Source organism: Coffea arabica, chromosome 1c (genome assembly GCF_036785885.1).
Source record: "Coffea arabica cultivar ET-39 chromosome 1c, Coffea Arabica ET-39 HiFi, whole genome shotgun sequence".
Lineage (NCBI taxonomy): Eukaryota > Viridiplantae > Streptophyta > Magnoliopsida > Gentianales > Rubiaceae > Coffea > Coffea arabica.
The window spans coordinates 49,207,482-49,228,165 of record NC_092310.1 but is presented as its reverse complement, the minus strand read 5'-3'; the positions used below and the strand labels follow the sequence as shown (position 1 = coordinate 49,228,165).

The following is a 20,684-nucleotide window of genomic DNA, read 5'->3' as shown; positions in this document are numbered from 1 at the left end:
TTTGATAACTTTTAATATCATTTTTTTGGTATCAAAATCAAGAATAATTAAAAACAAATGGCCCTAAATCACTACCAAACTATGGTAGTTCCATCACTAAAATAGTCCATAAATTTTATTTAAAAAAAATAGTCCATAAACTTTTATTAAAAAAAAAAGATAGCACTTTTTTCTTTATATTAAAAAGAATCTATATCCCTAATAAAGCACTATAAACAATAGCCTATTATATCAAAAGATTTATTGTTATAGTTGATTATCAATTAATAAATATTGGCATGAAAAACTTGAGACTCTTTTTCTTTTATAACTGTGCCAAATATTTTACAATTGTTTAGAAGAATAAATCAAACTTTATAAGATAAGGGCATTTTAGGATATTCATTAAATTTTTGACCCTATTTTAAGGTTTGGTTACCAAAGTGTCAAATCAAAGGAGGTAAGTGTAATTTTGAAAACTTCAAGGGAACTAAGTGAAATAGTAAAAAATCCTAGGGAAGGTTTTCGAAATTATCCCAAAAATTAATTATGTTAATGGCATAATTTCTTAAGTGTTACTAAAGTGGAATTAAACAATATTATTAGAAACTTTATCTTATGTTTGTTAGCATTCAAGATAATTACAACATAAATTGGTTAGGAATAATTAAGTGCTAGTGATTAGTATGAACTGATGAGGAGATAAGTTTATATTTTTTTATTCTTGAGTTTGTTACATTATTAGTAGTAAGAATATATTGAGAAGTTAAAGAGACTCGGTCTCTTTGTTACATATATTTATTAAAGCCTTAAAAGTTAGAACATTAATAAACTTTAAGGTATTATATTTATTCTTGAGTTTGTTAAAAGGGGGTTAGCTCAACCTTTCATTAAGAAGATTGTGGGGAATGGCTTGCAAACAAATTTCTCGTTTGACTTTTGGCACCCCGTTGTACCAGCATTTTTCTGCTCAATTGTTGTCCAGTTTTGGCTGCAAAAATCAGGATGTGGTAGCTAAATGTATATATGATGGGCAATGGAGGTAGCCTGGAGAATGACTAGAGAGGTAAAAATACTACAACAGTCTACACCTGCAATTTTTTGTGCCTATGCCAGAGCACGATGATCAAATTGTGTGGCTTGCAAATTCTTCAGGGATGTTTACTGTAAAGGACGCTATGAAAACATTCCAGCCCCGGGGTGCTGCTGTACAGTGGTATAGTTTAGTATGGTATAATAATCACATTCCTGGACATGCTTTAATATTGTGGTTGGCATGTTAAAAAAGACTTAGCATACTGGATAGATTGAGGAAATGGGGCGTTCAGGTGGGTTCTACCAATTGTGTACTCTGTTGTCAAGAGGAAGAGAGTTTTGATCACCTGTTTTTTGAATGACGAATTACTCAGGTTATTTGGCAAAAGGTGCAGGCTATATGTGCCAGTGCTATCTTTATGGGTAAGTATACTTGGGAAGAGGAGTTGTCTTGGATGGTGAAGCACCGGAATTCCAAAACCTTTGCTCATAAGCAGATGGTTTTTGCTCTCACGGTCTATGAGACATGGAGGGCCCGTAATGCTATAATTTTCCAGCATAAGCGTGCTTCAGCAAGGATTATTCTGGCTGCTACTGTTCGAGAAGCTCAACGTATTGTTCTTAGGGCCGGTTTGGGGGTTGCATTAACTTATTGAAAATTACTTCTTGGCAGAACTTTTAATAAAAGTATTTATCAATTACTTAAGTGCTTTTAAATTTATTGTTTGGAGACATAATTTAATAAGTGTTTATTGTATTGGTTAATGTGTAATTTGACAATTTTTAAAAGTGTTTATCTCTTTTTTTGGTTCATAATATAGAATAAGATGATTAAATTTGATATTTTATTTTTTAAATCACAAGACTTACTCTAAAAGCACCAAATTTGAGCTTCTGTTAAAAGTACTTTTAACATAAAAAACTCTACTCCTAATTTTATGGGATGATGTTTACCAAATACTTTAAAAGTACTTTTAACACTTAAAAATACATTTTTATCAAAATCACCGCAACCCCAAATGGGGCCTTAGTTGGGGAAAAATTCCTAAAACTTATGAAAATTGGATTCTAGCTGTAGAGTGGGGCTTAGATTTCAAGTAATTTTGTTAGTTTGTAATGCTTAGTGTTATATGCTGATGTACTTTGAGGATTTCCTAGTGCATGTGCTACTTTGCAAATCATTAATAAATTCTTTCTATTTTGCTCAAAAAAAAACTTTAGGCATTATGATAAATTAGAATTAAATATGATTTTATGGATAGACATGAGGGAAATGAATACAAGCTTACAAGAATGAATTATCTTCTGCAACAATCAATTCATTGAGAGTAGTTTTTTTTTTTCAAGAAAAATATCCACATGGCAGTTATTTAATACAAATTTTGAGCTAAGCTTCTGCGAAAATTAGCGAAACATTTCATCCACATCCTATAGCAGCTGCAGTATGCCTAATTTTCCTAATCGAAAGCATTCCTATTCTATCCAGTCGGATTTCCCCACGAGCCAGACTGGGAAACATATTAAAGCAGTCATAGACCTTGATATGTTGCTCAGGGTGAATTATGCCCGCATTAGACAGTACATCAGCAGCTTTGTTTGCCTCCCTGTAGCAATGTGAGAAACAAGCAGGATCGTCAACTAAATGCCAATGTGAGAAACAGTTTTGTTTGCCTCCCTGGGAGTAGTTAAGTCTTGTTAAACTAATCTTCTTTTGTAACAGGAAATGAATTGAGAGATGAGAGAGAAAAAAAGACTTAAAAGGGTCTTAAATATTGTCGTGGAGATTTTGTTTTTTAAGGCACTAAGTAGTATTACTAGTGATTAAGCAAGCTTGGGAAGTTAATAAAATGACAGTTACAAAGGCTTTTCAATGGATCCAATTCCAATTAATGATCGACAAAGTTGAGACCTCTATAAAAGAGACAAGAGTCCTAGCAGAATTCAAGAGTGTGAGAGTTTAGCTGAGAAAAAAAATAGAGTGAATGCTCAACCGGTTATGTTCTATTGGAGAACAAAATCTGAAATTTAAAGGGGAACACTCCTTTCAAAAACTTATTTGAAGTTCATGTGCGTCACAAATGAATTTTGTTACTATATTGGCTAAATTATGTGTAAAAACTGGATACACATCTTTGGTGAAATTTCAGATCTTGTAATATGTGATAGAGATTTTGTATTTTTTTTAACTATGAATTTTACATAATTCATGGAATATTGTACAAACAATTTTAGTTTGAATTGTTGAAGATTTATATAAATATATGAAAATTTGTGAAATTTTGTATTCTTGGAGATATTAATAAACCCGGTTTGTGAATTCGAAAGTTATTCATGTAATATACGTCCCTATTAAAGCATCGAACTGATGATAAGTAGCAAGTGACTATGATCTCTATCCAGCAAGATCAAGAAGTTTGATTTTGTGTGGTATGGTTGAATTTTTTGAAGATATTCTAGGTATCCCATTTTATTGCTGGCGGCCGTGTAGGTAAAATTTGGTGTGTTATAGGAGTGTTGAGCCGCGCGGACGACCTAGGTGTATGAACTTTTGTTTAAATCGGCTAGACCAATCAAGTTTTGTAAAATCCTGCCTACTGACAATTGTGTGCAATTTGTAAATGTATTACTACTTAATCTCTAATTTTGTTAAAGATATTTGAAATTTTTGATAATTACTAAAAATTATTTAATAGACAAAATTTGAATTTCTATTGCAGTTTTATAGAATGGTTTATTAATATTTTTATTTATTGTCATTTTCAAATAAAGAGTACTCATCACTCTCAAATAGGGGTGCAAACGAGCCGAACTCGAGTCGAGTTTTGGCTAATCGAGCCGAGCTCGAGTTAATTTTGTGAAGCTCAAACTCAAACTCGAGCTCGACGAGCTCAAAATATCGAGCTCGAGCTCGAGCTCTAGTCAAATTCGAGTCGAGCTCGAGCTTAAAAAATAAAAAAATTATTATTATTATTTTTATTTTAAAAAAATAAAAAATAATTATTTATTTTTAAAAATGAATAAAATAATAATTTTTTAATAAATAATAAAATATTAGAAATATATATGTAATTTTACTATTAAAATAAAAAAAATATATATATATATATACAATTGAGCTCGCGAGCAACGAGTTTAATGTTTTTGAGCTCGAGATCGACTTAATTAGCTCGAGCTCGACTCGAACTCGATATTGACGAGCTCGAATCGTGCTCGTCAATATCGAGTTCGAGTCGAGCTCGGCTCGCGAGCGGCTCGATTCGCGAAACACCCCTACTCTCAATAGAGGAGTTGGCAACCATCAAGCCTTTAAGACTTGGTGGGGGTGGGAGGCAAGGTTTACCTCCCACTAATTGCTACAGGTGTGGCTCTCCAAATCCAGACGGGTGTGTAGTGCACCTGTCTGGTCCAATGGTGGTTCAGTCCCCGTCGGTCTCCCCATAGATTTAGTTGAGTCCCCTCCTAAAATAGGATAGAGTACGAGTACGAATAGATGTAAAATAGACAAATACAGAGTCTCGAAAAAAAAGTTTCGTTGAAAAAAAAAATTTTCCAGAGAAGGAGACTCTACCAGAGGAACTATCAACGGGATAGTCATATGACAAATTGACTAGTATCGAAAGTTCGGAATTGGATACATGCAAATTTGATTGGGAATATAATTTTGTATATATAATAGTTACGGTTAGTTTATTCTTTTGAGAAATTTGTATAAGTCTTATTGAGTTACTAAAAAAATTGATTTTAATGAGGATTTTAGAATTTTTAAAATGTATAAATTTTACGGTCTTAATTTTTTGAGCCTCAGTGAGAATCAGGCAATCTGCCGATTCACCTATTTTTAATACAGTCGGATTGGGTCGTTACGATTTTGATTACTATGAAATTATAGACAATATTGTCAAAGGGGTAGAATTTTTGAAAAGTATAGAGTAAATATATTAAGAATTAATATTAAGATTTTGTAAATTTTTTTTTTTACTTGTTTGCATGCATATATAACACATGCCATCTGTTCATATATCAAATTCAATTTTCGCATTATGATATCATCCCGCTCTAAGTAGTATCCCACTTCTTCCTTAAGAGGTATCCATTACAAGTTCCAAGGATAATTGATTTTAAGCGTTTTTTAACGAGTGTCTAGTGGTCACTGTTATTACACTGATTTTCCACTCAACTTATCATTTGAATACACATTGACATGGGTTAAATCAGCATGATTTTCTTGAATGCATGATTTTTTTTTGTATATTTTCATCGAATGAACTAAATAATTGCTAATACACGAATAATACTTTGGGAAGACAGTGCATGCATATGGTTAGTTTTATCATCTTTTATTTGGCTACTACGAGTCATCTCAAAAAATTCATTATCCGGCATACCTTAATTGTGAGAGCCCGTAATTTTCTTAAGTACTAGGTTTTATTTTTTTTTCTTTTAATTGCACGTTTTTTCACATTTTATTTATTTGAAAATTGTGAAAATAATTTTTTATGAGTAAATATAGTTTTTAGATGATTTTCTAGTATTGGTTAGTTTTTGAGAAATTAAAAGCGTATACCGGACGTGAGACCCACTAGTGCGATAAGTGTGGTAAATGTGGTTCATTTGGAATAGCTTTGTATACATGGTTTATATTACATGGTGTTATGAGATAATTAGGGGTTTGGTTAGTTCATTAATTCTTGCAAGACAAAAGAAATGAGATAAGCTTGGAATGGACACATGTTGCCTTGTGATTGGAGCTTAGCATTTGACTAGTCTTTCTTTACCTTTACTAAACCAATTTTGACCAAAATTTGTCTTTCATTTTCACCTTCTTGGCTGGCCAACTCTAGAGAGAAAAGAAAGAGAGCTCTTCAATTTTTGCTCCCTTTTCTTGCCAAAATCTTGTAATCCAACCATTTATTTCTTAAATTCTTCCATAAAACTTACTTGCTAGGAGTGATTGAAGTGCTTGGTGGTTTTTGTTTGGAGGGAGAGACTCTCATCTACCTTGTATCTAGTGTTTGTAAGGTAAGTGGTTAAGAAATTGTTTCCTTGTTGGTTATGAGGTGAAATTAGTAGGTGTGGTAGTTGAATAAGTGATTTTTTTGGATGATTTCATGACTTATGGTGAAGATTGATGATATTTTCTATTTAATCATGAATTTTCTGATTTAATATGATTCATATGTTGTGCCTTTGTATGATGATTGGAAATGATATTGAAGGAAGCTAGAAGGTGGAAAGTGTGGTTAATTACAAGAAATTTCTGTTTTGGAAGGAAAATGGGAAAGTTAGGGTTCATTATCTTACATTCTGTCCGGTTTTATTGCACCATGTTAGAGGCCGAATTGGCCTTGGCTTAAAACATAAAAGTTGTAGGAAATGATATTTTAGAGGTGCCTACAAAATTTCAGGTCAATCCGAGTAGCGTAACTTGAGAAAAGTTGAAATTACCCTTACTGTCCTGATTTTACCCGAATGTGAGAATTACGTCTGTAATTGGTTGTTTTGGTTGGGATTGCTTCGGAATTAGTTGTTGAGGTCTTCTAATGAATTGTATCCCTGTTTCTTAGCTTTCGGATGGCTTTGAAATTTCTGAATTTGGACTTAGGCAACCTGTTTTATGATGTTTGCACCAGAATGCGATTTGTGAATCTGTTTTTCCGGTTCTGGTGGAGTATCTTGCATTTTTTACCTGGTTACACTCGAAACTGGACAAAGTTGCCTTCTGCAACATTGTAGCCCTATCTCTTAGCTTCAAAATGGTGGGTCTTACACCTTCATCCGATAATCGTAGTGCCTTTGGTGCCAAAACCGTAAAATGATGTCAAAAACTATTTTTTTCAGGGTTAAAGTTTAACTCCATTTTCGGATTTTCTGATTTCCTCTAATGCTTATGTATGCTTATGGAACCCTCTTTCGGTAGTATTTGACATTGGTTTATGACTTGTAATCGAGTCTTATTATGCTTATTGGAATATTTTAGGGCTTGACTTTCATTTCCGGTCATTTTTCCTAGCTAAATTCTGTACTTGAATGATTTTAAGCCTAGTGAACGGCTTTTGGAAATGAGATTATTTTGTGTGAGATGTTAGGACTGATTTGATGAAATAATGAAGCCATTAATGGCTGGAAAATAGGTAAACACAAGGGATTTGCTGCCGAAATTTTACTTGAAGGCTAGTTGGATTCCGACTTGTCTTTGGTCCAAGTACTTTTTGCCGCAAAATTTTATAACCCTTTTTAGTTTAGTTTTGCGTTTGGTTTGTGAAACCCTAGATATTTCCATCCATTAGTCCAAATGCCCCGTTTCGCTTTAAAGTCATTTTTATGCGTTTTACTCATCATTTATTGGGTTTCTTCGATTTCACCTAATTGGTTGCGCTATATTCTTTCTCGTTGAATCTTAGGTTTTCTCGGTGATTAAGGATACTATCCAGAAGGATATTTTACACGTTATTTTGCATAATTAGGTGAGCGTTCCTTGTTTGTTGTATTTTCTTGACTTCATGACTTGTATTATTGGTTGATAACGTGTTAAGTGTTTTCAATGATTAGCCAAAACGAGTTTTTTAGACGAATATGTACTTTATCGCACTCCGCCTAAATGATTGTGAAATTTCAATGATTGAACAATTGAAATGTTACTTGTGCATGAATGTAAGCCTTTTGGCTGAACTAGCCACTGCCCCTTGTTACCGATCGACTCGAGCCAGAAGCGGACTCGGTCGGGCGATATGGTGACTTGGGTGAACGTTTGGTATACTCGAGTATTACCTTGTAGGTTGGTGAAACCTGGCCAATTTTCAGGAGGGGGTGAATGAAATGAACGAACGAACGAGGGTTTATTTACAAAAATGAAATTTTCAAATGATTGGAGGAATAAGGGGAAATGTTAGGAGAACGAATGGATGATCGAATGAATTGCTCCCTGTGAGCCGTATCCTTTTAATGTATGTGTTCTTATTGTTTTCCATGCTAAATGTTTCTTGAATTATTGATTATTGATGGTCAATGTATTGGCTTTGTTGTTTAATTACATGTTCGAAACCTCACTGAGCTTTTAACTCATCCCTTTAGTTTTGTTTTCCTTAACAGGGGAAGGCGAGCAAGGGCGAGAGCTCTGTATCGATTGGCTGGGTCTAGTTTTGGTTTTGTTTTGGTTCTCGCCCTAGTGCTTGGCATGGGCTGGTTGTATGGTGACTTGAGAACTTTTGTATTCCCAAAGGCTGTACTTCTTTCTGAGATAGTAATGTATATAAGTTTTGTTTTAAGTTTTGGACCCTCGTTTTGCTCTTTCTTGTGGTTCTATTTCTGATTTGTGTAAGTGAACGACTGAGTCCCGGCGAGAGTTGGGCAGGCAGTCCGCTGAACCCTCTGGTTCGCCTAAGGGGGAAGTGGGGCTGTCACATTAATCTCAAAACCTAAGAATGCCACGGATAAATATTAAAATTTCAACGTCACCATAGGTGAATTTGGAAAGCAAGTAGAAGTCTAAGCCACTGAAAATCTTTCCAAAAGTAATTATTTTTTGTTAAGAAATATGAAGATAAGCAATGAAAAAAGTCCCAGAATTGTATGACAATGATACTTTGATAAGGTTCGTAAAAAAAAAGTGATTTATTTAGGTATGTTCTTGAAGTGGCAAATTGTTGATTACAAGAATGCATGGCAAATGATATCATGCTTATCTAATTAGTTGTTGCTATAAAAATTGGAAGAAGGATATGAACTTCTTCATGCTTGTGTTATAAACTTACAGTAAAAACCCAGGTGAAGAGCGATGGAGTTAACGAGGTGGTCAGCAATTTCCAAGGTTTGATTTAAATCTTTTGGTTTCTTTGATAACATGGTATGTACTTGTTTACTATATTTTCTTGAACATATAACTAGTTGTTGTCTATAATATGTATGCGATTTATGCATAGGAATGTGCAAATTTTGGTTTTTAAAGTTAATTTAAAGAGAAACAACATAGAAAGAAATCATTTAATCCATCACAAATCTAAATTAATTATTTTATCCCTTTGAGTGTTGGTGCTCTAGTTTGGATTTTGCAAGATATAATTATTGGTAAAAACTAAAGAACAAGAATTACACTAGGATTTTCATATTCCGGTTTACACTAAAATATGTGTACAAGTACAACAAAATACATACCCATCGATGTCTGTTTCTCAAAAAAAAAAAAGTGAAATTTTTTTTTATCCCTATAATAATCCATGATTTTAACTTCCATGTACATATTTTCCTCAACTTAATTGGGAAATAGAAGTCCAAAACTAGTTGAATATGGCTCTATATGATTTGACTAATTATATCATCTTTTGCCTCTCATCATTCAAGATGACAGCACTCAGAAAAATGGCCCTTGTCTTGTTTGTTTCACTCCTGCTATCTATAACTACTTCCCGAGATCCTAATCAGAGAACAATCAGCTATGGTGCTCTTGAAGACGATCGCATTTTTTGTGGACGTGGAATTGTTGGGATATGTAACTTTTCCTACATATTTTGCTAGATTATGTTTAATATCAAAATAATTTAGTTACTAGAAAAATAAGGATATTTGTTAACCAAATATCATGTTGGTTTGTTAACAGATATTTTAGATAAGATTTACTAGTAGAAGGAAATTATATTTTGTTGAGATTTTTAGGATAATTGTTAGTTGGATATTTTGCTAGTTTGTTTTATATAATCATTATAAATAGTGAGTTGATGAATGTAGAACATAAGCTCATTTTCCACCTTCAATACAAGTCTCTTATAAATTTTTTTTGTAACACTAAGGTGTTGCTTCTTAATTCATGTCCCAAAAAACCAATAAAGTGGTATCTAGAGCCTATATCTTAAGGGCCTGAGTTTTTTTTTTTTAGAGTGATGCATTGGTGAGGATCCATTATAAATTCAAATCCATGACAGGAAAGAACTTTTTGTCAAATGTTTCAACTTTTAGTGGTGAAATTTACCAAATTTGGGCCATAAAATTTTGGACTTATTTGGTAGTCAATGATCTACGGGATATGGTGGAGATGAAATTTGTTTCACCAGCATTTGAAGAGCTGATAGATACACAAATTAGAGACCACAAAGTTGCAGTTAGACAGAGATCCAAGGCCAGTATTCATATATCAGTTTTTGATACTATTTTCACAAGGATAATGGCTGATGATTTGATTGAGAATAAATTATTCTCAATTAAAATAAAAAGGAGAAGTTTCACTATGAATTGATCAGATTTTGACAATTCTAAAATGGAACATGATGATAAAATCAAGAATTCAGATCCTGAAAAAATTCAGGAGGAGATCATTGATAAATCAGGAGATATCAAATTGATTCCTGATATTTATCAAGATTATAACATTTCTGTTTTGAGTTTACAGATTTTGATGGTGATGACAAAATGAAGAACCATGCATAATTTCATATTTTCTGTATAGGTTCAAATGTCGTCAAAGGATGTTCCACTTTAAACCTATGAGAAGGTTATTTGGAAACATTAAAAAAAAATCATCTTTTATATGGAGTTTGGCATGAGAAGACAAAAGAAGTGGTTCGTTGCAAGACTAATATTTAGCTTGCATAAAAACCCAAAGGAAGAAGTTCATTGCAAGTTCTAATCATCAATTGAAAAGCTTCTTACAAAAGTCTCGTCCAAAACAAGATTCAAAGATTTGAGAAGACAATTCAAAATCTGTAGCAAAAGTGGCAAGGAGGAGTGTTGGGATATGCAACTTTTCCTACATATTTTGCTAGATTATGTTTAATATCAAAATAATTTATTTATTAGAAAAATAAGGATATTTGTTAACCAAAGATCATGTTAGTTTGTTAACAGATATTTTAGATAAGATTTACTAGTAGAAGGAGATTATATTTTGTTGAGATTTTTAGGATAATTGTTAGTTGGATATTTTGCTAGTTTGTTTCATGTAATTATTATAAATAGTGAGTTGATGAATGTAAAACATAAGCTCATTTTCCACCTTCAATACAAGTCTCTTATAAGCTTTTTTTGCAACACTAAGGTGTTGTTTCTTAGTTCATGCCCCAAAAAACCAACAGGAATTCATCAATCAAACTGCAAACCAAAAGCAACTTCAGGGATCCCCACAGCAGAGGTTGCAATGCCATTACACGCTGCAGAAGTGGTGCAATCGGAGGGGCTGCTTAGGTAAAGTTGATGAAAAGGATGTCAAGGCCTTATAATAATTGTTAGTATATCAAATAAGTTATTGTGGTGTAAATGGACCTTTCAACCATTTTGATGTCACAAATTTATTTCTCTTAACGATCTTGGAAGGAAAATGTTTGTATGCACCACATAAAAAATTGTCTTGTAGATATGGTTGAAGTTTGAACCAAACTATTTGACATGTCCCATAACAAAAAAAAGTAAGCATTATATATATATATATATATGCTCATCAAAAAAAAAATTCTTTAATTTTTGTGAGAGGAAATTGATTAATGAAACTTAACTTGAAAGGATTCTACTATTTATTGACTATGAAATTCTCGATCAATAGTGTTAATATATATAATGATGTATACAGAACCGCAAGTATTCAAACTTGATTTGAGTTTGGTTTGATAAAAACTTGTATAAGTTTGAGTTGCTAAAGACTCGTTTATGAGTTCAATTTAATTCTTATATTTATTATGAAATCATATTAAACTTGAAAAGTTGTGCTCTTTTAAATTTGGATTAAGGTTTCTTACACTGTCAGTATATATACTGACGACGTTGGATGAATGCAATATCATCTGAATTTGAAATAGAACTAGAATAAGTACGAGAACCTATATGATTCTTTCTATAATACACACATATTATTACCCCTTTTAATTGGTGCCCTATTGCTTCTTATCAAAAGTAAAATTAGGCAATTTTTTTTAAGATTCTCAAGCAAATGGTGGCTCATCTAGGTTACGACTTTAGACGAACATACACTGCCTGTAGCTACTAGCTGTATTAGATATTCCATCAAGAAAATTTTGGTATCAAGATTTCAACTTTACAAGCTAACAATGGGTATGACCGGAATTTAGTGCTCTAGCAGATGCAAAAGAAATATTTTGCTTCTCAATACTCTATGGCCTAATTATGAAAGAAGTGCTTGTCATCCATGTCTGAGATGTTTGAAGCCTCACCATAACTTAAGCTACTTAGGTCATTTCGCGTGTGGGTGTCGCGTTTGAAGCCGCGGCAGGTGGGGGAGAGGCGGTGGTGGTTATTGGTGGGTGCCGCAGTCAGAGTGAGTACGTTGTGAGTAGCGCGTGAAAAGTGATGGAATTTTACAAATATTCCCTAAATACTTGTAAATGCACGAAAGATATTTGCAAAAATTCTATAATAAATTACAGTAAAATTTTACATTAAAAGAAAGGCAAATTTCACTTAACCCTCCTCCTGTGATTTAGTAATTTTTTACATAACTCCTTTATAATTTCAAAAACTATACATAACTCTCTCATGGTTTGGATTAAAGTGTCAAAGTAACGGAAATGATCATTCATAACGAAGTCACCTAAAATATCAAAAATACCCTTATATAAAGTTAAAAATCATTTATTAACCAAGGAGGTCTATGTGTATATTTTGAAAATCATAAGGGAGTTATATGGTAAAACATAAAAATTATATGGGGTTAGTGTGTCATGTATTTATAAAGGTAATTTCGATATTTTTAAAAATTCCGCTACGAATGACTATTTCCGTCATTTTAACACTTTAATCCAAATCATGAGGAGATTATGTATAACTTTTAAAATCATAGGGAAGTTACATAAAAAAAAAAAAAAACATTGAATCACATGCAACAAAATGCGTTATTTCTAAGGTCATTGTCATTCCTTAAGACTGCCTTTGGACCTAAGGGGCATCACTTATTTGATCAATACTTAAAGCTCACAGGACAAAGCCACCTTGCCTGGTCAACCTGGTTATAACTGGAGAACCTTAATTCCTTGAGAAGGTCGAATATACAACTTAAGTCTCTCGCCATCTCCTTTCTTAGTTCCAACCTGTTTCCATCTTCGTCATTGAATAAGGCTAGTAATAGAATGACCAGTTTCTCTCACCATCTCATTGAGTATTATATTTTAATCTGATGAATGAAAATTTATTTGGCTGAATTAAAATCCTACTTGACTGGTAGAGCTTGACTATAACTAATACATGTTCATAAGAACTGAGTTTTGAAGTGCGTTTTTGAATTGATTTAAACATAATACATGTTCATAAGACTTGACTAACTAAAGTAATACACCTTGTTACGAATCTCTCCATCAATAATTACAAAATAAAGAGATGATATCTTTATCAAGAATAATAAATCTATGTGAAGAGGTAATGGCTAAGGTAGTATTACCTTTTTAAATCTCTTTAATAGGTATAATAATGTACCATTTCATTGTATAGACTCAACTAATAACTAAGGAGGTATATATACATGTGATTCAAGTGATAAGGAAATAATTATGCTTGCTTAAAAACCAAAAACAGGTATGCATATATACTAATACAGTCCAATTTTCTTGTCCTAGAACCATTGGTGATTCATATATTCTAACACACATATTCTTTTATTCTTGAAGCTCCAATGTTGTAAACTTGTAACGCCTCGGAGTCAATCTTCAACCAAATTTTTCAGGTAATTATCCGTCTATTCAAGGTTTTGATTCCACTTTACATTCTTCAATTATATTTGAATTCTTACTTTGAGTCTTAAACTTTAAAGTTGGACATATGCGTTTTTAAAGCACAGACTATTTCATTTTAGTCTTTGAAACGTATGAAACCTATCTCACTTTAGTCTTTAAAGTATGAAATTTGTTCCACATAAGTATAAAATCGTCCCTGTTAACGTCTCGATCTAAGTGAGATAAATATTATATTCTCGAGATGAAAATATTCCAATTAAAATTCAGGGACTAAATTAGAAATTTAAATAGTTGAAGGGTGCAAAGTGCTAATCACCTTCCAATCGGAGGCATTCCAAACTCCAAGCCAACCAAACTTTCTCCTCGTATTAGCGTACGTACATGAGTAAAATCTGGGAAATTTCCCAACAAATCTGACAAAATCCTGTGAAAACTTTTGTTAATTCAGCCCATCCAAATCAACCATCCAAGTCAGCAGGGCCGGCAGGTGGGTAGCTCACTCCCCTAGCGTCCCGATTCCCAACTCCCAACCCCTGTATTTGCTAACAATTAGGTAGCAAACGTCCCAAGAACAAAGGCTCCCAACTACCCATTCATCCTTCATTCATTGATAGACACAAAAATTTATCATATGATCCCACGAGTCCACTCAGCTTTGTAATTAGCTCCCTGCCATTCAAGTGAGGAAAAAATTCAGCAATTTTAAGGGGGCAATGTCTCCGGCCGGATTCTTTGCCGGGATTTTTCTTCTGTTGGCTCTGTATTGTGGGTTGGACCCTTTAAAGCACAGTGCAATATATAATTTTCCTGACTTTGTGGCGCATAAGGTGGAAATGCCAGCATGGTCTGAAATCCCAGTTGAGAAAGATGCTCAAAATTTGCTCCAGAAGTCTGAAATCAAGTTCTTGAACCAAATTCAGGGTCCTGAGAGCATAGCCTTTGATCCTCAGGGTCGTGGACCTTATACTGGTATAGCTGATGGCAGGATTGTGTTCTGGGATGGTGAAAAATGGATTGATTTTGCATATACCTCTGCTAATCGGTGAGATTGGAGTAAAAGGCTTTGTCTTCCTTTATTTTGCTGTGAAAATTTTGTTGATGCTGCCCCTATTTCTGTTTTTTTGAGTTATTAATTTTGCAAGTAAAAGTAAAATATGTAGAACCTCGAATAGAAGTGATGTTGGAATTTTGTAGCCACTTGTAGGAAAAGTAAAAACATGATAACTGTTATAGATAAACATGTAGTGGAATGGTTCTTGGATATAGTAAAATCTTCCTCTCAAACTTTGTGTGTAAAATTTATTTTCTTGAAGTGTCAGGAGTCCAGAGATCCCTTCGAATTATAGCTGTTGGATTATCATACTGAAGTATGGTGTCAGACAAATTCTGTAATGCAAATTTTGCTGTCTGCATATGTTTCCTGATGGAAAAAAGTGCCTAGTTAAATTTGGCATTTGCTGACTCCTCGTTCTACCAGTTTCTAGTTTTGTTAATGATGTAACTAATAATTTTTCTTATTGCTTAACCTGAAAGTTATACGCAACCATTGATGCTCTTAGACAACTTTGGGGATCACAAGGTTGGCTGGACTAGCAGGAGAATATTATACTTAAGCAAACAAGTATGAATAAGATTGGTCTGTGCTTTGTTGAGGATGAACATATATGTATATGTGTGGAATAGATCTCTATTAGTTAGTATTATTTAGGTGCAGAGAATTGCTAATTATCTTGTTATTTAGCTCAGATTATTGGATATAGAAATTATCGCTCAAGACATAACTGAACTGGATGGTCTATCACTGATTTATATAGCGTATTTTAGCCCATACAGTTGTGTATCTTCATATTCCATTTCTCCATCTTCTCGATAACCCTCAATTATCAAAAGGACAAAAAAGAAAGCAATGTCACCATTGTAAAAGAGATTATTTAGCTCAATTTGCCAAAACAATTTCATTTTTCTAGTAAATTGGCTTTGTAAACCTACAATTTGTGGATAGTTCTTTGCACTTTGAAACTTACATTGAATTATTCTATGTGAGATAAGGTACATCATGGTGATATAGCGTGAGTGGGGTATAGCGTGTAATGGAGGTCATACCATTGTGATCATATTTCTGTAATAAATATGCCCCAGATTCTGATTAGGATTTCATTGATCTTGTTAATATTCTACATTGTATTTGTTTCTTTGTCTACTCACTTCACTAGAAGAAGCTGAATTATAGATGCAACTTTAGTTTAAACTAAATAGGCATGGGAGTCATTTTATTTTTGCTGCTTAAATTATAAAGTCTAAGCAATCGTCTGATTTGAGAATGAAACCTGGCTTATCAACAAGACAATCAGCTGGCTGCTTGTGGTGTAGCATTGCTAAGAGTTAGGACAAGGATGCGCTCTTCTGACTCCATGGTGTTTTGCTCAATGAACCAACAAATCGATATTTTTCCTATATTACAAATAAACCAGCTACTTATTCTATAAAAAGCAACTTGATTTTGTCTCCAAAATGGCAACTTTAGAAGACACAGGTCGCAGAAGTGGTTTCTGTGCTTGAGGTTGACCATAGTTAGTTTAGAATTCCCTGTATTATTTTGTGTACCACCCAAGAAATGCTTGTTGAGAAAAGGCGGACTTCTGGTGTCTGAGGGTCTTTGGATGAGGCAGAAAATGGTCATTAGTGCCTGGAAATTTCAGTTGGCTATTGGATTAGCTGTTCACTGGTATATGCAATCTTTACTGCAGAAGCTGAGGATATTTTAAAGTGATGAAGGAACATGGAAATGGAAACCAATTATTATGGTTTACAGTTTTTTGCTTGTATGAAATATCTGTACCAATTGTACAAGCTGTTTCTCATAACTTCCACCAATTTAGAGCATGTACAGTAGGACATAGGAAGGAAAATTTTAGGTTGTTTGGGGTTCCAAGACAGTGGAGGCATCCCCTGCTCAACATTTGAAAATTAAGAATGAATTTCCCTTTCAAAGCTTAAGAAACTTTTGATCAATAACTGCATTCACACAGTTATCAACAAAATGTTAGTTAACAACCTTTTGGCAGGTTTAATCAGGTAATGGTATGCATTGTCTTCTTCTTTTGGATCTGTATGTATCGTAATAGTTACCCCGCTGCTCACACACACAAACCTACAATATGCTCACGTGCACATGCATGCACACACACAGGCACAAACAAAAAGAGAGAGAGTGCAATCTGAACTTCTATGTGCTTGACTTTATCTGGAATAAGAAGTGCGGAACTCTAGATTTCATCTTAAACATCCCGTGTCTATGTCGTTTACTATGTCCTTTTCCGAACCGGGGTGTAGTCTTCACTTCCAAGTTGAAATTCCTTTGCCTATTCATTTTGAGCTTCCTCAGTACCTTCTTTTTCTTTTATTTAATTCTTAAGTACTTGTATAATAATCAGCAACTCCTCAAAATAGAAAAGAAAAAATATTCAGAAGTTTTGCTGATGTCTTAATAATTTGGTATCGTATTAGAGTGTGACTCTAGTTACAGTTTTCATTCATGCTCTGAATTTCAGGTCCGGCCTATGTGACCCTAAACCATCACCCTTCAGCTACTTGAAGAATGAGCACATTTGTGGAAGGCCTTTGGGGTTACGATTCGACAAAAAAACAGGTGACCTATACATTGCTGATGCGTACTTTGGATTGATGAAAGTTGGGCCTGAAGGTGGATTGGCAACATCCCTAACTACTGAGGCTGAAGGAGTGCCGCTTGGATTTACTAATGACCTGGACATTGATGATGAAGGGAACATTTATTTCACTGACAGCAGCACTAAATATCAACGGAGGTACATCATGACCTTATCTGCTCTTGAGGGCTGAAAGTGGACATCTTTTAACCTTTGATGCCTATTGTATTATTAATATCAATTTAGCTAGTTGGTAGGTGCACCAAAAGTGATGCAGCAACTTTTTGTGATAAAACTAACAAAAGTTTTACAGTTGCCTTAAATGGGCGTTATGGTTGGAATATTGAAAGTTTTACAGTTGCCTTAAATGGGCGTTATAGTTGGAATATTGAACACATACGCAAAATCTTATTGTAAAATATGGAAATCAAATTAAAATGAATTGCATGAGGGCAGATGTAACCATATGTGCCCCAAAGAAATCAGACTAAATTCAAATCATTTTGTGCTTCTGGTGACCCCAGTTCTTACTACAGTTGCAATGCTTGTTTTGTGTTGTGTATAGGGGTTTGTGGGTTGGAGAACGTGCAAAAGCATGTGGCAGTGTCTGTGTCTGTGTGTGTGTGAGAGAGAGAGAGAGAGAGAGAGAGGGGGGGGTATAGATTTTTTACTGCTGACCTACTAGCTTTTTTGGTTTTAAGTTTCTTTCATTGTTAGAAGGTTTCCTTGCTCCATTATTTTTGTTTTCTTAAACCTTATTAGGATTTTGGAAATGTTTTAGTAGAAATCCTCAGCTTCCCAATGAGTTTGAGTATCAAGGTTTATATCTAATTGTGATCAGTAGTGCATCTTTTTCTTGATTTGCGCAAATTTTTTTACATCCGTCTACTCTCTCTTCCTCCAGCAGCACTTTTTGCTGTGCATTAGAACCTTCCAGTGATTAATTCTGATGTTGGCACCTGTTTGCAGGAACTTTTTGCAGTTGGTTTTCTCTGGAGACGATAGTGGGCGGCTTCTGAAGTATAATCCAGAAACTAAAGAAACTACAGTTCTTGTTAGGGGGCTTCAGTTTCCTAATGGCGTGTCCATGAGCAAGGATCGTTCCTTCTTTGTCTTCTGTGAGGGTTCAATTGGCAGGTGAGTTATTACTTGACCCCACATGATTTGATTAAGAAAAACAGAATACATTAGTTCACTTTGCTGGTAGCTATAAAATGCCTCTTACGTGGACTATATACATTCTAGTGTTGGAGACTTTGACAATTTTGGTATGTATTTATGCCAGTTACTATTTGCAATTTCCCATGCGTTGATGTTCTTTCCAGCTATTGGTCAAATCCTTTCTGGCAATTGGCTGCATAAACATGGCTTCATTTTAAGTCTTTCACAATTTTGTCCACGCATCTTTTGAGCATTTGAACATGCCTACAAAAAAATAGTGCTTCTCGGTCGTCATAGTTATTCATAAATGGAACCAACTTGTGTAATGTAATTGTACAAAAATAGGATTTTTCTTTCTATATTCATGGTGTTATTACATCGCAAATGCAAGAATTCTTCTCAATTCATATATGCAGATTGCGCAAATACTGGTTAAAAGGTGATAAAGCAGGGACTTCAGAAGTTATGGCTGTACTGCCTGGATTCCCTGACAACATCAGAACAAACGAGAAAGGTGAATTTTGGGTAGCGGTCCATTGTCGTCGCACCGTATATGCATATATAAATGCATTGTACCCAAATGTTCGAAAATTCTTGCTGAAGCTTCCAATTCCAGCAAAGATACACTACCTTTTGCAAATTGGCGGCCGGCCTCATGCAGTAATTGTGAAGTATAGTCCAGAAGGTAAGATTTTACAGATATTGGAGGACAGACAAGGAAAAGTTGTCAAAGCAGCAAGTGAAGTGGAGGAGAAGGATGGGAAGCTTTGGATTGGTAGTGTTTTGATGCCATTTGTAGCAGTTTACCAATTAGAGTGAAGAAACAATTTCCTCTAACTCTGTCTTCTTTCCTACTCTCTCAATGATGAGATGGCCCTAGTTCACCCTTTCAGGCTCTTTCTAAGCTCCTTTTTTAGCTCTCTCTCTCTCTCTCTCTCTCTCTGTATCTGTGGATTGGAATTTGAATCTTTTTACTTCATTCCTGAAGAATCCTGTTACAAGAGTTTTGATGTAACTTTTGAAGAAGACACCAACATGTTTCATTCTCCCTGTACCTCTCTCTGGCTTCTCCTTCCCTTTTAACTTCCTATGCTGGAAATTTAGTCTTGTGTATAGTCATGATCCCATTTCAAGGCAAAAGGGATCTTTGTTCCATAGGTTCAACTGAAACTATATTCAAATAGGCCGGATCCAAACTTCAAGCGTAGCTGCAACGTAGCCCATAGGTCCAAAAAACACATACAAAAGCAACCTATATTGGACAAGTACAAAGAAAAAAAAATTTCGAGTTTAAACTATACTAGTTTTCTTATGCTTTTCAGCACATACAAGGATAGTTCAAAGAGCATTTCTTCCAAATGAATGTTTAGGACTTAAAATGAGAGTTTTGTTCTTTTCTCGCTCAAGAAAATCTATTCCAATTTCTTTCAAAATTTACCATGTGTGTACATTTTAAATTTCTAAAATGCATCTAAACTATGAGACTCTGATATTATAAGTCAACCTCTTTATACTTGAAAACATTTTGTACTTGCACTACGTTAATGTAGTAGTTAATAAAAGTTGTAATTCATCCCCATCTCATTAGTTTGTTAATGCTTGCCATCTTATGAGGAAAAATTGTAGCCAATTAGCAAAAACAGAAAGCTGGTTTGTAAAGGGCACTATTGGATAGTTGTGGTTAGGTAGTTGGAATCTAGTCTTAGCTCAGGGAGTTAAAAATACTAGTATATTCATGCTTACTTGGAAATTCACCAACTAATCAAACTGATTCTTGATACTATAATTTTCTAGGATTGCATAGTTGGCAACAATAGGGTGGTAAAATTGTGGAAATGGAATAGTTGGAAACATGAGGGAGATCACAGTTGTTGAAGTCCTCTCCTTGCTATTATGTTACTGACTCTTCTTTTTTATGGCGTCCCTCCCTTCTTTCTTGTTAACTAGAGTAGTTCATGAGGATTTCTTACTCCTTATTGTTTCTCACAAAGTTATTTTAGTTACCTATAATTGTACTACTAGATAGAAAACCATCGCCTTTTCTTGATGATCACGTGGAGTTTTGGATTAGTTAACGTGCACATCAAACTAATTCACGTTTTCAACTCATGAGATTCATCATAAAAATATAAAATTACAACGTACACATCAAATTAATTCACCTTCTCAACTTACAAAA

At 34.1% G+C, this 20,684-nt stretch overlaps 1 protein-coding gene across 1 annotated transcript; it reads left to right on the top strand.

Moving 5' to 3' along the window:
* The first annotated feature begins 14,073 nt into the window (after nt 1-14,073).
* LOC113725932 (protein STRICTOSIDINE SYNTHASE-LIKE 3-like) lies at nt 14,074-19,559 on the top strand. The gene is made up of 4 exons (XM_027249381.2): nt 14,074-14,718; nt 17,228-17,503; nt 18,314-18,481; nt 18,922-19,559. Exons 1-4 carry the CDS (start codon nt 14,390-14,392, stop codon nt 19,322-19,324), a joined length of 1,176 nt encoding a protein of 391 aa, XP_027105182.1. The 5' UTR covers nt 14,074-14,389; the 3' UTR covers nt 19,325-19,559.
* Nucleotides 19,560-20,684: the final 1,125 nt, after the last annotated feature.